The sequence below is a fragment of the Pantherophis guttatus genome, chromosome 10 (genome assembly GCF_059756535.1).
Source record: "Pantherophis guttatus breed Tessera chromosome 10, ASM5975653v1, whole genome shotgun sequence".
In the NCBI taxonomy this organism is placed as follows: domain Eukaryota; kingdom Metazoa; phylum Chordata; class Lepidosauria; order Squamata; family Colubridae; genus Pantherophis; species Pantherophis guttatus.
This window is the reverse complement of record NC_142072.1, coordinates 14,149,119-14,163,084: the sequence shown is the minus strand read 5'-3', so window position 1 is coordinate 14,163,084 and position 13,966 is coordinate 14,149,119. Positions and strand designations below refer to the sequence as shown.

Genomic DNA, 13,966 nt, shown 5'->3' with positions numbered 1-13,966 from the left:
GCCGAGAGCCAATGGTTGAGCCCCTGAGGAACTCCGCCTTCTTCTCTCCGCCAATAGAAACTTACTACTATGTTATGGAGCGGGAGGGGGGAGAGGAAAGGTGGGTGAAGGGGAGAGAGAGAGAGGGAGAGCGCGATTGAACGCGAGCCAGCCGAGCAGCGAGACCGTCTGAGGGGGGGGGAAAAGGGGGGGCGCCTTCGACCACTTGCCGGCATCCTCGCGAAAGGCTATCGGTGTCCAAGCATCCCCCACCTGGGGAGGCGTCAGGCAAGTGAGGCGGCGACGCAAGCGACTTCCGTCCCTCGTCCCTTTTCTTCTCGTTCCCCGCTTTACCTCAGCGAGGTGCGTCGTGAGTGAGAGAGAGACGGCTATCTGTCTGGCCGTCCACAGCCATTCGGCTGGCGGTCGGGTTGACTGACTCGGGCGGCTGAGGGACAGGCGAAGGCGCGTCGGCGCGAGAAGGGACCTGGTCTTCCCCCCCCCTCTCTCTCTCCTGGGGAGGGCGGAGCCGCTGCCTGGACGGCCCCGGGAGGCGCTCAGGTGGCCGTTGGCCTTTTGCCCGGCCGCGCGAGGGCAGCGACAGCCGTGTCCCTCGCTCTGAGGTGCCGAAGAAGCGTCGGGCTTCGTTGCGCCGCGGGGTGGTGGTAATGGTGGGAGACGGTACGGAGAGGTGGTGCAGTGAAGGTGTGGGACGGACGGAGGAGGAGGAGGAAAGGGGGCGCTTTTCGTCAGCCGGGGGGGGGCTGTCTCGAGGGTGGGGGGGGACAGAGAGAAGCGTGTTGAGCGGTGTCTCCGCGCCCGCCTGGCAGCCTCTCGGGCCGGAGGAAGGGAGGGGATTATGGGATGGAAGACGGTGTGACTCAAGTGAGGTGAGGGCGTTGGGTTGAGGAGAGCGCGCGCGCGAATGTCGGTGGTGGTTGGTGGTTGGTTTGGGGGGAAGAGAAGAAGAGAGACGAGGTTGAAAGATTAAAAGGCGAGCTGGCGGGTTTAGCTTCCGCGATAGCCTCCTGCGCTTTCCCCCTTCCCTTTGCTATATCCCTGGTCAGTCGGTTTGTGGTCTGGATTTAAAGCCCTCCCTCTTTTATACTGTCTCTTAGATCTTCTTTTTTGGTTTTTTTTTTTTTTGCAATGGCATCAAAGATACAGCGGTGACAGTTTCGAGTATGAAAGGGGGGGAGGGGCCGTCTCCAGTTGTGTAAGCGTTTTGGGGAGGGGGGGACAGAGAGAGACAAAGCTGATCAGGTATAGGAAATCTCGCATGTACTGAGATGAACTGAACGCCGTTCCTTGGAGCTCGACTGGTTATTTCTCTTGACAGCAAGGTTCTGGATTTCAAAATAAAAACAATAAAGGCCTACTGATACCCTATGATTACATACCCTAATTCTGTTTAATGTTAACTGAAACTACATTGCTTTGATTGCCATACATCTTAGTCCTAAATACAGCAGGAAAACATTTTGTTGGTCTGTCTCAAAGGTGCTTTTTCAAGTTTTTTCAAGACGGTTCACTTCTCATCCAAGCTTCATCCAAGAAGCTTCTTCAGCTCTGACTGGATGATGACTGAATCTTTCCATTCCCCACCATGGATTCTTGGATGAGAAGTGAAACATCTTCAAAGAAAAGCCAGAAAGTCCAGCTGCCTCTTGAAAAAGCACCTTTGGGACAACCATGACCTGGATGACTGAGAATCTACATAGGCATTTTGTTGGTCTCTATTTCAGTTATATATGTTAAAGGGGGTATTTTATAGATATGTCTTATTGTAATTTAGCTTGATTTCTTCTGTCTACATTTAAGTTTTTCAGGTCTGAGGATCATATACCAGATGGAAGATTTTGAAAAAAGCTTTTAAGTTGTTTAATGAGATAAATATTAATGAGTTATGTATATTCTTTTTCACTTACAGTAAATAGGGTGGGTGATTCTTTAAGCAATATTGTGATGTACAAACTTTAACAGTGAGATGATATATGGAACTGCAACCAAGTTATATTATATGATTGCTTTTCTTGCATTTAAAAGTATTGTTTTCATTGCAAAATCATATTGTGGTTACTGTAATAGAAACTAATCAGTTAAAAATTAAAGTGCCCAGATCACTTTTTTAAAAAAACCTACTAGTGAGTTTTCACTTAGCTATGGTTGCCTTAAATTCAGTTTGATAAAGCACTACATGCATTAGCCACATGTAGTTGAACTTAGCTGCTCTCAGAAAGTTAGGCAAAGGTAGTACTTAAATGGATTAATGCCATAACCTGGGAAGTATAAATATCCCAGATAAAGTCAGTGACAAACCACTTCCAAAGTACATGGACTGTTCTGTGAAATAGATTTAAGCTTGTATACCTATTTATTGCAAATGATTTTTGATGATAGTACAGTTGCTTTGTGTTGTTTATAGTCTGTTAACAGTCCTACTGCATTTACTGTAGTTATTTAGCTGGCATTATACAATAAATATTCCAGACCAAAGAATTGACGAAGCTTCTTGGATGAGAAGCAAAATGTCTTCATGGAAAAAACAATTCAGTTGCCTTTTGAAAAACACCTTTGGGACAACCATGATCTGGATGACTGAGAATCTCCATAGACATTCCAGACAAATGTTAAATGCATGATATAATTTGTGGCTTTCACTTCATTATATGCCATGAACATTTTGACTATGTTGGATTTAAAGGTTATTTTTAAATAATTTAACCTTAATTTGATGAAGTATTTCAATTCTGATTTCAGGAAAGATTCCCCTCCCCAACAGTCAGTGGGTTAAAAAATTACCCAGTTTGTCTTAAATTCACTGGCAGTGTTATCAGTTGTGGCAGCTGTCAGAGTTTTGTTTAATGTAATCCTGAGTTAATAAGAGTATTCCAACTATAGTCTTTCAACACTACAACTGTACACTAGTAGAGTATTCAATATTGACTGGGCCTATAAATAACGTTGTGAGACTTTGGATGTCATAAATATCAAATTAGGAGAACTGGAATAAGTTTAAACAGACGAGGGACAAATAAAGATATGGTGCTTGATAGTAACTTATCCTCCAAGATAACTTATTTGTTATCTTGTATTTTAATAGAAATGAAGAAACCAATAAGAAATTGCATAATTGAAGGACTGTATAAAAATACTTTTTTTTCTTACTAAGGTATTAGGGCACTCCAAATTCAGAGGCAATATGAAAATAAATGTTCCAGGACAATGAGACCTACTTAAAATACTTTGCCAACGAGACAAATGATAGACTTAGATTTGATAGCATTTAAAGTTAATAGATGATGAATTTACAACTATAAAATACAACTTAGTTGCATATATTCATGTTCTAGTAGCATATTTTGACTATTTCAGTGTGTTACAGTAATTGGAGAGCATCTGAAAACTTCAGTTGGTACAAACAATCTGAAATTTGTTTGCTTATTTATTACATTTGTTATTTACTACAAGGAACTCTGTCTGGCTTACAGCATCATCCATAAGTGTTTCAATTCTTTTCTATGATGTCAGGAGCAAACTTTAAACATAACCCAAATATCTCCTTGATTATGCAAATATTATTAAAATTGATATAAATAATATATTTATATTAGAAAGGTTAGGGGATACTGGTCCCCTGTTTAAACTATGAACTATCACCATAAGAAATGGTAGAGAATTTTAAAAATCTGAATGAAAGAAAGTAGTTCTTGGAGAAATTATTTAACAATAATGCTTTGTTATGAAATGTGAAGGATAATTGAATGACCATTGATACAATAATTTTATCAGTGATAAACCACTTAACAGATAGTATTTGACTTACAATCATTCATTTAGCAACTGTTCAAAGTTACAATAATGCTGAAAAAGTGACTTACAGCTGTTGCAGCATCCCTGCATTCATGTGATTGTGACTGGATGCTTGACAACCAACTTGTATTTATGATAGTTGCAGCCTCCTGGGTTCACATGATCTCCATTTATCATGTAGTCACATGATGCTTGCTTAGCAACTGCATTGCTTAACAAATTTTCTAGTCCCACTTTTTGTAAGTTGAGGACTACTTGTAGTCTTTTCAGTTGTCTTAAAAGTTTATACAGTTCAGGGATTAAGATCTCTGTTTCATAGACTTCATAGATTCATGTATATCTCTGCCAATTTATAGCCCTTTTTGTATAATATAAAACAAATACTTGCTGTTAGCAACTAATCTTATATGTGTGTTGATCATTTATCTATATTTTATGCTTCTAGGTAAACTGCCTAGTCATTATAGTGTTAAGGTTTCAAAATTATATTCTAGGAAATACAGTGGGGACCAGAATTTCTGTTGGTAAGCAAGGCGCAGTTGTTAAGTGAATTGTGCCTGATTTTATGACCCATTTGTCACATTGTTAAATGAATCACTGCAGTTGTTGGGTGAATCATATGATTGTTAAGCGAATCCTGTTCCTGGCATTGACTGCTTATTGGAAGCCAGCTGGGAATTTCCCAAATAGTGATCACATGGCCTCTCTAAGTGTTATATTAGACTCTAAATAGCCATAAATAGATGTTTAATAGAGCCTGATAAATGAATAATAGAAATGATTTTGTGTTCTATAATATGTTGATTAAATATAGAGACAATTTAATGTCATAGTTAAGGTGTCAGGCTAGAAACCAAGAGATGTGAGTTCTAGTTCCACCTTAGGCACAAAGCCAATAACTTTGGGCTGGTCATTTTCTCAGGACTAGGAAGGAGGCAAACTGCTTCTGAAAAACCTTGCCAAGAAAACCACATGAACTTGTCCAGGCAGTCTCCAAGAATCAGACACAATCAGAAGAAAAATGTATTACTGTACATTTGTATTACTGTTGTACATTTTCTTTGTGAATTATCAACTTCAAAGATAAACATAATTGTGTTGCTTCATCAGAAACGGGTGTGGTCTAACATTTCAAAGGTTAGGCATATTTTTACTTCCCGTTGTCTTTGCTACATTAATTGTTATATTTAATATTCAGAGGCCAGTTTTCCAAATCTGCAGTTTTTTAATGAAAAGAAAAATCGCGTTGGTTAAACATAGTTTGTTTATGAATATTTATATTATGAATATTTATATACAAATATCTAAGCCCTTGTCATCACTGGAGACTTTTAAGAAGAGACTGGACAGCCACTTATCTGGAATGATAGGGTCTCCTGCTTGAGCAGGGGGTTGGACTAGAAGACCTCCAATGTCCCTCCCCACTCTGTTTTTTTGAACATTCTGAATCTTAATTCAGTAGAACATTTTTAAATAATTAACCTGAGTGACAACTAGAAAACAGATGAAGCTGCTTTCATTGTAGCATAACTAGAAAAAAAATCTCAAGTACAGTGCAATATATGCTATTGAATATAAAATGGCCCAGTTCTAATTGGATTACTTTTTATATGCAATTTTTTATCCTTTAAGAACCACATAATCTTTTTTATTTTCTTGAAAGATCAGTACAGAAATAAAAAGGCACTTCATTATATTTTACAATATTAAATATGCAATATTATATGATCAGAGATGTTCAATATTTCATAAATGAGTATTTTTAATATATAATGAAGGAAGTGTAATAGAGTAACTAGTGAGAGCCTGTATTTTATTAAGGCATTCTTCATTAACCCGGTTTGCATTAAAAGAATCCCAAAATGGAGAATCCAGTAAGAACAAAGAGAAATACACTACAGTGAACAACCTCCATCAAACCAAAGTTTACACTGTCAAAACCTAGCATCTTGGCTATCAGTGTGGCAAGAATATAGTATCTGAAAGAATTTATTGCAGACTGAGATACTATTAGATTAATTAATATTATTTATAGGGGTCTTCACTGATGTTAGAGTGAGTGAACTTGAGGAACATAACCAAGTTGCACACCACAAACAGCAAAAATATTTCTTCAGTTTCGCCTCTTTAGCATTATTCATTCCATAATTATTTAATTTAAATAAAAAGTATGTACCATTTTAAAATGGGAAAAGTAAATCTTTTATTTTAATTTCAAACTAGAAAAGAGAGAGTCCTTTGATCTGATTTAGGCAGTTTAAAGTTCAGAAAAGAGTATAATAAGGACAGGATATACAGCAAATCCTTGACCTAAGACCACAATTGAGCCTAAAATTTATGTTGCTAAGTGGGAAATTTGTTAAATGAGTTTTACCCTGTTTACAACTTTTCTTGTCACATTTGTTAAGTGAATCACTGCAGTTAACTTAGTAACATGGTTAAATGAATCAGACTTCCCCATTGACTTTCTTGTCAGAAGGTTGCAAAAGGTGATCACATGACCCCGGGACACTGCAACCGTCATAAATATGAACCAGTTGTCAAGCATCTGTATGTAAAACATGATCACGGGAATGATGCAACAGTCATAAGTGTGAAAAATGGTCTTAACCATTTTTCAGTGCCATTGTAACTTCAAACGGTCACTAAATGAACTGTTGTAATTCGAGGAGTATCTGTACTAAAATAGTTGTGCATGCCTATCTCTGCATCCTTCAGGATTTTTCCTTATCTTTATTTGAAAGTGTTGTGATTTAATGTAATTCTCAGGAAACCATGGAGACATTCATTCACGTAACTGAAACCTTAGGTGGAGTTTGTTTGAAAGATATATATCTCATTAATACACCACACCACACTACTATAAACAATCTGCAAACAAACGTTGTCCTATGTCCATATTTAAAATGGGAAATATCCCCCTCCTGGGATTATGTTGTTTACTTTTTTAAAAAAAACAATTATGGCTGTGGCTGCACGTAAGCATATATCTGGTTCTCCATTTCAAAGCTTGAGTGGTAGAGGAATTTATAAAAACATTCTCTTTTGGCTGGTATTTTCCCAAGTTGTTTTGGCATATAGCCCAAAGTATAACTCAGTTTCTCCTCATTCTTTTTATGGAATATAAACATATCTGTATTAAGCACAAGATGAATGGGAAGGAGTCAGCATAACAGCTATGGTTGTGCTTGGCGGGATAGTATTCCTGAAATGGTTTTAAGCTTCTACATTGCTGTGTAATTTCTAAAGTATAAACAGCATTCATTTTATAATATTACAGTTCTATATTATTTTCAAACCACTTTTTATGGAATGCACCAATAGATTATTTAATTATAACATAGAAAAATTAACATTGGCAACTAATGCAATTGGATGAGGTTAAAATCTGAAGAATCAAATTGCAAACATTTTTATTTGAAATATTTTTGAAAATTATTATTCTTTAATAGTTTTAGAAAATCAGCACTGAAATTTGCAATTATTGTATAGTAAATCCTCCAAATGCTTTTACAGTGATCAAAAGAAATATGTCTTCTGATTTTAAGGCTAAAATATAAATTTTGAAAATGTACGTTTTTACCCCCACTTAGGTAGCAATAGTTTAATTAGAAGCACATGGAGTTATTTAATGCCCTATCTGGTGAAAAAATTTCTCAGCTCCAGTTCAGGACTGAAATTTGGACTCTTAAAGCTTTAAAGATTTTATATAGAATTTACAGTTATATAACCCTTATTTTTTATAGTTATGCTAAACATGGTATCACTTGATAAACTAGCTGCTTTCCAACAGAAAATCCTTTCTTTAGAAACTTGAAAGATAATCTGTTTTCTTCTCTCCCCTGAAATATGTATAGTTTCATATAGGTAGCATTGTAAAGCTTGTTAGATTTCAGTAGCATTCAGTATGATGGGATAAAATTACATTGCTTAAAGGCATAAATTATTTTGTAAAGGGGAAAAAAAGGGGTTTTGTTCAGCCTTGTATATTTTATTTAGCTTTTATTGTTTGACGTTCTTCTGTAGAACAAAAGACGAGATATAGAGTAGTAGATAGAATGTTGGACTTCGAATAGTGGATAGAATGTGTTCAGATATTTGCTTTCTGTTTTATGGAACCAGTTTCTGTCTTCTGCCTTAATAGCTTTGATCCAAAAAAATGTTTTCTAGGCAGGTCAAGACCTCATGTTACATAGTAAAGGTCTCCATGTAATTCCACCTCAGTAGCTGCAGTGGCCAATATAATATTTAATCTTTTTAGGAGATTTTTAGGAGCCTTCAGACTAAGATACGGAAGTGAATGAACACCTGATGTCTCATTCTAACCTCCAGAACAAGATACTAAAGCAAAGAGGCAGCCAGATTGATACACCTTGTTTTGAGGGATGTTTTTGCAGAACAAAGTATTGTTGCTTACCTGCTATCCATCTAATCAGTAGAAATAGTCATCCCTACTTTCTCCCTGGACAAATACAGTAAATTAATTCTTAAGTCATTGATTACCTGTTTGATCTCCAAGTTACATTGATCTCCAAGTTTGATAAAATTGTTTTGAATTTCTTTATTTGCAAATGGCTACGCTCCTTTCACTTTCTGGATTCTGTTGTGTTTTCATATCACATTTTGATCTGGACTTGAAGCTTGAACGTGATTTTTTAAAATAATATCAATTATTATAATTTCTCCTCATCTACCTAATGTACTTGAGTCTAATAGATGAAGGAAAGCTGCATTTCTTCTTCTTTAGATATATTGATATGTATTTTTTCCAGAGACATAATTATCTTGGATTTTCCCCTGTATCAAAGTTAGTAGGAAGAGAAAGTGATGGCAGAAATAAGATGGTCAGAAAGATGCATAACTGGCTTTTGTTGTATAATATTACTGCCCAAAATCTGATTTTATTATTGGTAACATAGTTCACTAGTTTTCAGATAATATATAAATAGGGAATCCATGTGCATTAAGTTGTCTTTTGAGGAGTTCTGTCTGTGGCAAAAAATAGTGGGTCTTGTAATATAGAACACCCAATTTATATGCCTTTGATTAGCCTATTATGACTTTTCATTGTACTTTTAGTATACTCATTCCCCTAGGTGTTAGTGGCAGGTGAACCATCTTCAAGTAGACTACTGTTTTGTTTTATAAGTATTAAGCATTTAGAAAGCCTTGAGAGTAATCCATGTAGTACACAACAAAGTTCTCAAGGTTAATTTTGGCAATCTTGCTTAAATTTTAAGTTTTAGAATTTTGCATTGGATTTTATTTTTTGTACCTGATAAACTGAATTTTGTAATCACAAAGAATTCACGTCCAGTACATTAAAAATATACAGCACACATTATCTTACTAAAATGATGCATTGGAAAAGAAATTTTATAAATTATAAATGTTAGGGTTTTTTTTCTGGATTAAGAAAAATCAGGTAGCTATTTAACATAAAATGTGGTTTTATATTAATATTTCATGTCTTTAAGTTTCTTTTAATTTTTGCCACTAGAAACATGACAACTGAAAAGAGTTTAGTGGCAGAGTCTGAGACTCCTAAACAGCAGCCCCCAAAGGAGGAGGAGGTAGTTACTGAAACTGATCCCCAGGAATCTTTTGTGGAGAAAGCACCCGAGGGGGATAATCCGTCCAAGAAGAAGCTGAAAGCATCCAATGGTGACACACCCACCCGAGAGGACCAGAATAAGAACAAAGAATGCAGTTCTGAAACTCGTGGCCTGTCACGCTTATTTTCATCACTTCTCAAGAGGCCCAAATCTCAGGTATCAGAAGAAGAAGGCAACGGGGCAGGAACAAAAGAACTTGGTGAAGAACTCCAGAAAGAGACTGATATAGAAGCTGATCTCAATGAAGAGATTTTGCTGAAAGCCCCAATAGCAGCTCCTGAACCTGAACTTAAGACTGATCCATCTTTAGATCTTCACTCACTCAGCAGTGCAGAAACTCAGGTAAATATCATGTAAATGTAATATTTTCTAGCTGCTTAGATTTCTAGGGAGATTCCTCCTAATATTGTGCAAATGAGTTTAATTTATTATAGTTTATTTAGTAATTTAGTTTAATATAACTAAAACAGAATATATTTTTATTGGGACTTTCATGGATTTTATTCCCAAGAAAATATAAATGCTCTATTACATCAATATTGAAAAAGCTATACTGTCTTCCAGCTCCAATTCAAGGTGCACAAAGCTTGTGTCAAAGATACTTGTAGTTTTCCCCATCCTGTTTTAAATTCTGGCTTTAACATGGGTATGTCTAACATCCACAAAATGTCTGCTTTTTCAGTGATCCAGCCATAATTGAAAACAAACTTCTTTTGGAGTTGAGGCATGCCCCTCATTTGCATAGGAATTTAAGATACTTTTTATGCTGCTGCTTTATGCTTTTTACTGATTATGTGGGTACCTCTTAGAGCCATTTGGCAGTAGGCAGCATGTAAAATAATTAGCCCAAGTTTTACAACTTAATTTTGAAGAAGTTTATTTAACTAGGTTCAAGTTGGGAAATGTTTCACATCTTTAAGGTATAATTTATGGAGGATGTATTTTGTTACATTTTAAATTATATTGGAAACCAATGGCATTTAAGTAGCAATTCCCAGCATACGCATGTATCCTTTTATTTAAAAAGTCTCCCTCCTCCCCCAATGCAGGTTGTGAATTTCAGCTAGAGTGTCCCAGTTTTAAAAAAGTTTATCAAGTATTTAAAGTAATAAAGATTTATAAAATACAAATATAAACACATATTACAGGGAAATGTTTTATTTATGTTAGAATATTTTAATGATTTCAGCCTGCTCAAGAGGATAGGAGAGAAGATCAGGATCAAGATCCAGAGAACTTAGATCTTGAAATTAAGGAAGAAAAAGAGCAGGTGGAGTGTTCCAATACAGGTGAAAAAAAAGAAAACAAGGGAAAGGTGGAAAAAGAATTAAAAAGTGCTCCCAAAACTGTAAGACGACCCCGAAATAGCATGCATTGCAAGATTACCTTACTGGATGATGCAATTTTTGAGTGTTCTGTGGATGTAAGTATATATTTATTTATTTATTTATTTTATTTATTTTATTTATTTATTTATTTATTTATTGAATTTAATATACCGCCCTACTCCCGAAGGACTCAGGGTGGTGAACAGCCAAAAGATAAAATATATATAATACAAATGTTAAAAAATCATTAAAATACAATTAAATAATTTGGCTCAGAAAACAAAATTTAAAAACCCCAATTATAAGACAGATTTAAAATTTAAAAAATTTAAAAACAATTTAAAAAAGAGGTTAGGCCAGGCTGGCCTGCTGGAATAGGAATGTTTTAAGGGCACGGCGGAAAGTGCGCAGATCAATGATCCTCCGTATCTCCTGGGGGAGCTCCTTCCAGATGGCAGGTGCTCCCACAGAGAAGGCTCTCCCCCTGGGGGCCGCTTGACACTGTTTCACTAACAGCACCCTAAGAAGCCCCTCTTTATGGTAGTGTACTGCTCGGTGAGAGGCTACTGGTGGCAGAAGGCGGTCTCGTAAGTACCCCGGTCCTAGGCCATGGAGCGTTCTAAAGGTGGTAACCAAAACTTTGAAGCACACCCGGAAGACCACCGGGAGCCAGTGCAACTTGCGCAGGAGGGGGGTCACATGGGAGCGCCACGTCGCACCCATAACCACCCGTGCGGTCGCATTCTGGACCAGCTGGAGCCTCCGGGTGCTCCTCAAGGGGAGCCCCATGTAGAGAGCATTGCAGTAATCCAGGCGGGAAGTGACGAGGGCATGAGTAACCGTATTTAACGAGTCTCGATCCAGAAAGGGACGCAACTGGTGAATCAGGCGAACCTGATAAAATGCTCTCTCGGCCACAGCCGTCAGATGCCCTTCTAAAGACAGCTGTGAGTCCAGGAGGACACCCAAGTTGCGGACCCGCTCCGTGGGGGCCAACGACTCGCCCCCAATAGTCAGTGATGGCACCAACTGACTATATCGGGATGTCGGAAACCACAGCCACTCGGTCTTGGATGGGTTGAACCTGAGTCTGTTTCTCCCCATCCAGATCCGTACAGCCTCCAGGCACCGGGACATCACTTCAAGGGCATCATTGGGGAGGTCCGGGGTGGAGATGTACAGCTGAGTGTCATCAGCGTACTTCACCCCGAAACCACGGATGATCTCGCCCAATGGCTTCACATAAATGTTGAACAGAAGGGGCGAGAGGACTGACCCTTGTGGCACCCCACATACAAGGGGCCTCGGGGTCGACCTTTGCCCCCCTGCCAACACAGACTGCGACCGGTCAGAGAGAAAGGAGGAGAACCACCGCAACTCTTCCAGCCGGTGCAGCATGATACCATGGTCGATGGTATCAAAAGCCACTGAGAGGTCTAATAGGACCAGGACAGAGGAACAACCCCTGTCCCGAGCCCTCCAGAGATCATCAACCAATGCGACCAATGCCGTTTCCATGCTGTACCCAGGCCTGAAGCCCGACTGGAACGGATCCAGATAATTTATATCTTACTGATTATTTTTCTTAATTGTAAACCTGTATTAAAACTAATATGGGGGAGGGAATGTGATTGTCCTGATTCATTGTATCTTTTTCAAATGATAGAACACCCTATTTTTCTCTATAGTAGCCTAAACAAATCCACCCTATTTTTAAATTACAAAGTTCATTTTTTAAAAATTGCACTCATAAAATAACTATTTGGAGGAACCACTACTTTATAATTGACCCCAGGAATCTGATTAACTTTTTTTTTTTTAAAGCAACCAGTGGGTTCTAATGTTTGATATGTTGTCAGGAATGAATGACATTGGGTGTAAGGTGAAGAGGTTTGATATTGGTATGAGAGGAACTGACTGGAATATACTACCGGCATCTTTGAGCCTTGCTAATACATAAAATTAATAAAATAAAATAAAATAAAAAAAGTAGTACATAAAATTATCTGCTACAATATCCTACCTGTCAATGACTACTTCAGTTTTAACCACAAAAATACACGAGCACACAATAGATATAAACTTAAGGTAAACCGCTCCAAACTCAATTGCAGAAAATACGACTTCAACAACAGAGTGGTCAATACCTGGAATACACTATCTGACTCTGTGGTTTCTGTCCGAAACCCCCAAAACTTTAACCTTTGATTGTTTACTGTTGACCTCACCCCATTCCTAAGAGGACTGTAAGGGGTATACATAAGCACACCAACGTGCCTAGCCCATTTATTCGTATCCATTTCATGTATTCATAATCATGTTTATACTTATATCTGTTACACACGCCTGACAAATAAATAAATAAATAAAATAAAAAATAAATAAAATAAAAACATAGTTGTTGCACCTTTAAAGTTACGGATAATAGAAGTTGCATGTGATACACTACCTTGTCCCTTTTGCTTGATTGTTGCATAGTAGATTGGGAATTAAGTACCACAGTTCTTTTAAAAAGTTTACTGATATTTCGAGTCACTAATTAAACCTAAATGCATGTTTATTGCCAAGTTGTATTTCTGTATCTGATTGAGCAAAATAGGTGTTTTAATTGACTTAAAATGTTTTAGTCAGTGTATGAATGTTACATTATTATATAATGGTATTAAAATATTGCTATTAGTATTATTTTACCCAGTGGTTACTTTATGTGTGTGTACCTCTAAAGTGTAGTCTTTAATTCTACATGTAGAGAATGGAAGTTGAACAAAAAGGCAAATTTTAGAGATTCTTTTTTCATATGGGAGGCTCATGGTAAAGTCGTGATTTCACTGCCTTGGATTCTACATTCCTTCTGTATAATCTTTGATTAAAGATCCTAGGTTGAAGTCCCTGGAGAACTGCTGCTAGCAGGGAAGACAACAGGCTGATGATATAAAGCAGCTTTTTATATCCTTTCAGCCTGACATCTGTTTGTGGGCTGGGAGGGAAAGGCTTGCTGATGCTTGAAGAAAAAAACCTCTCACCCATCAGTGCCTCAAGCAATGCTCCTATATTGATTTATAATCTTTAGGCTCTAGCGAAAAATTATAGTTTGGCCATCAGCCAAAATCATATTTATGAAATTGTGGAGAAATACAGATGAATTAAACCAGCCATAATTCAACTATCTGTTGTTCTGTTCATTTAACTAATTATTTAGTGGATGGTGATTACTAGAACTTTCATGGGTTT

At 37.4% G+C, this 13,966-nt stretch overlaps 1 protein-coding gene across 46 annotated transcripts in view; it reads left to right on the top strand.

The window, feature by feature from the left end:
* Positions 1 to 13,966, top strand: part of EPB41 (erythrocyte membrane protein band 4.1) — a 106,267-nt gene that overhangs the window by 43,846 nt on the left and 48,455 nt on the right. For 31 of the 46 annotated variants that reach the window (XM_060691522.2, XM_060691519.2, XM_087876335.1 and 28 more), the window contains exons 1-3: positions 63 to 267; positions 9,293 to 9,749; positions 10,597 to 10,830. In XM_060691522.2, the coding sequence (XP_060547505.2) occupies positions 9,297 to 9,749; positions 10,597 to 10,830 (687 nt within the window). In that variant the 5' untranslated portion in view covers positions 63 to 267; positions 9,293 to 9,296. The other 15 variants (XM_087876327.1, XM_087876326.1, XM_087876330.1 and 12 more) reach the window with 6 other exon arrangements.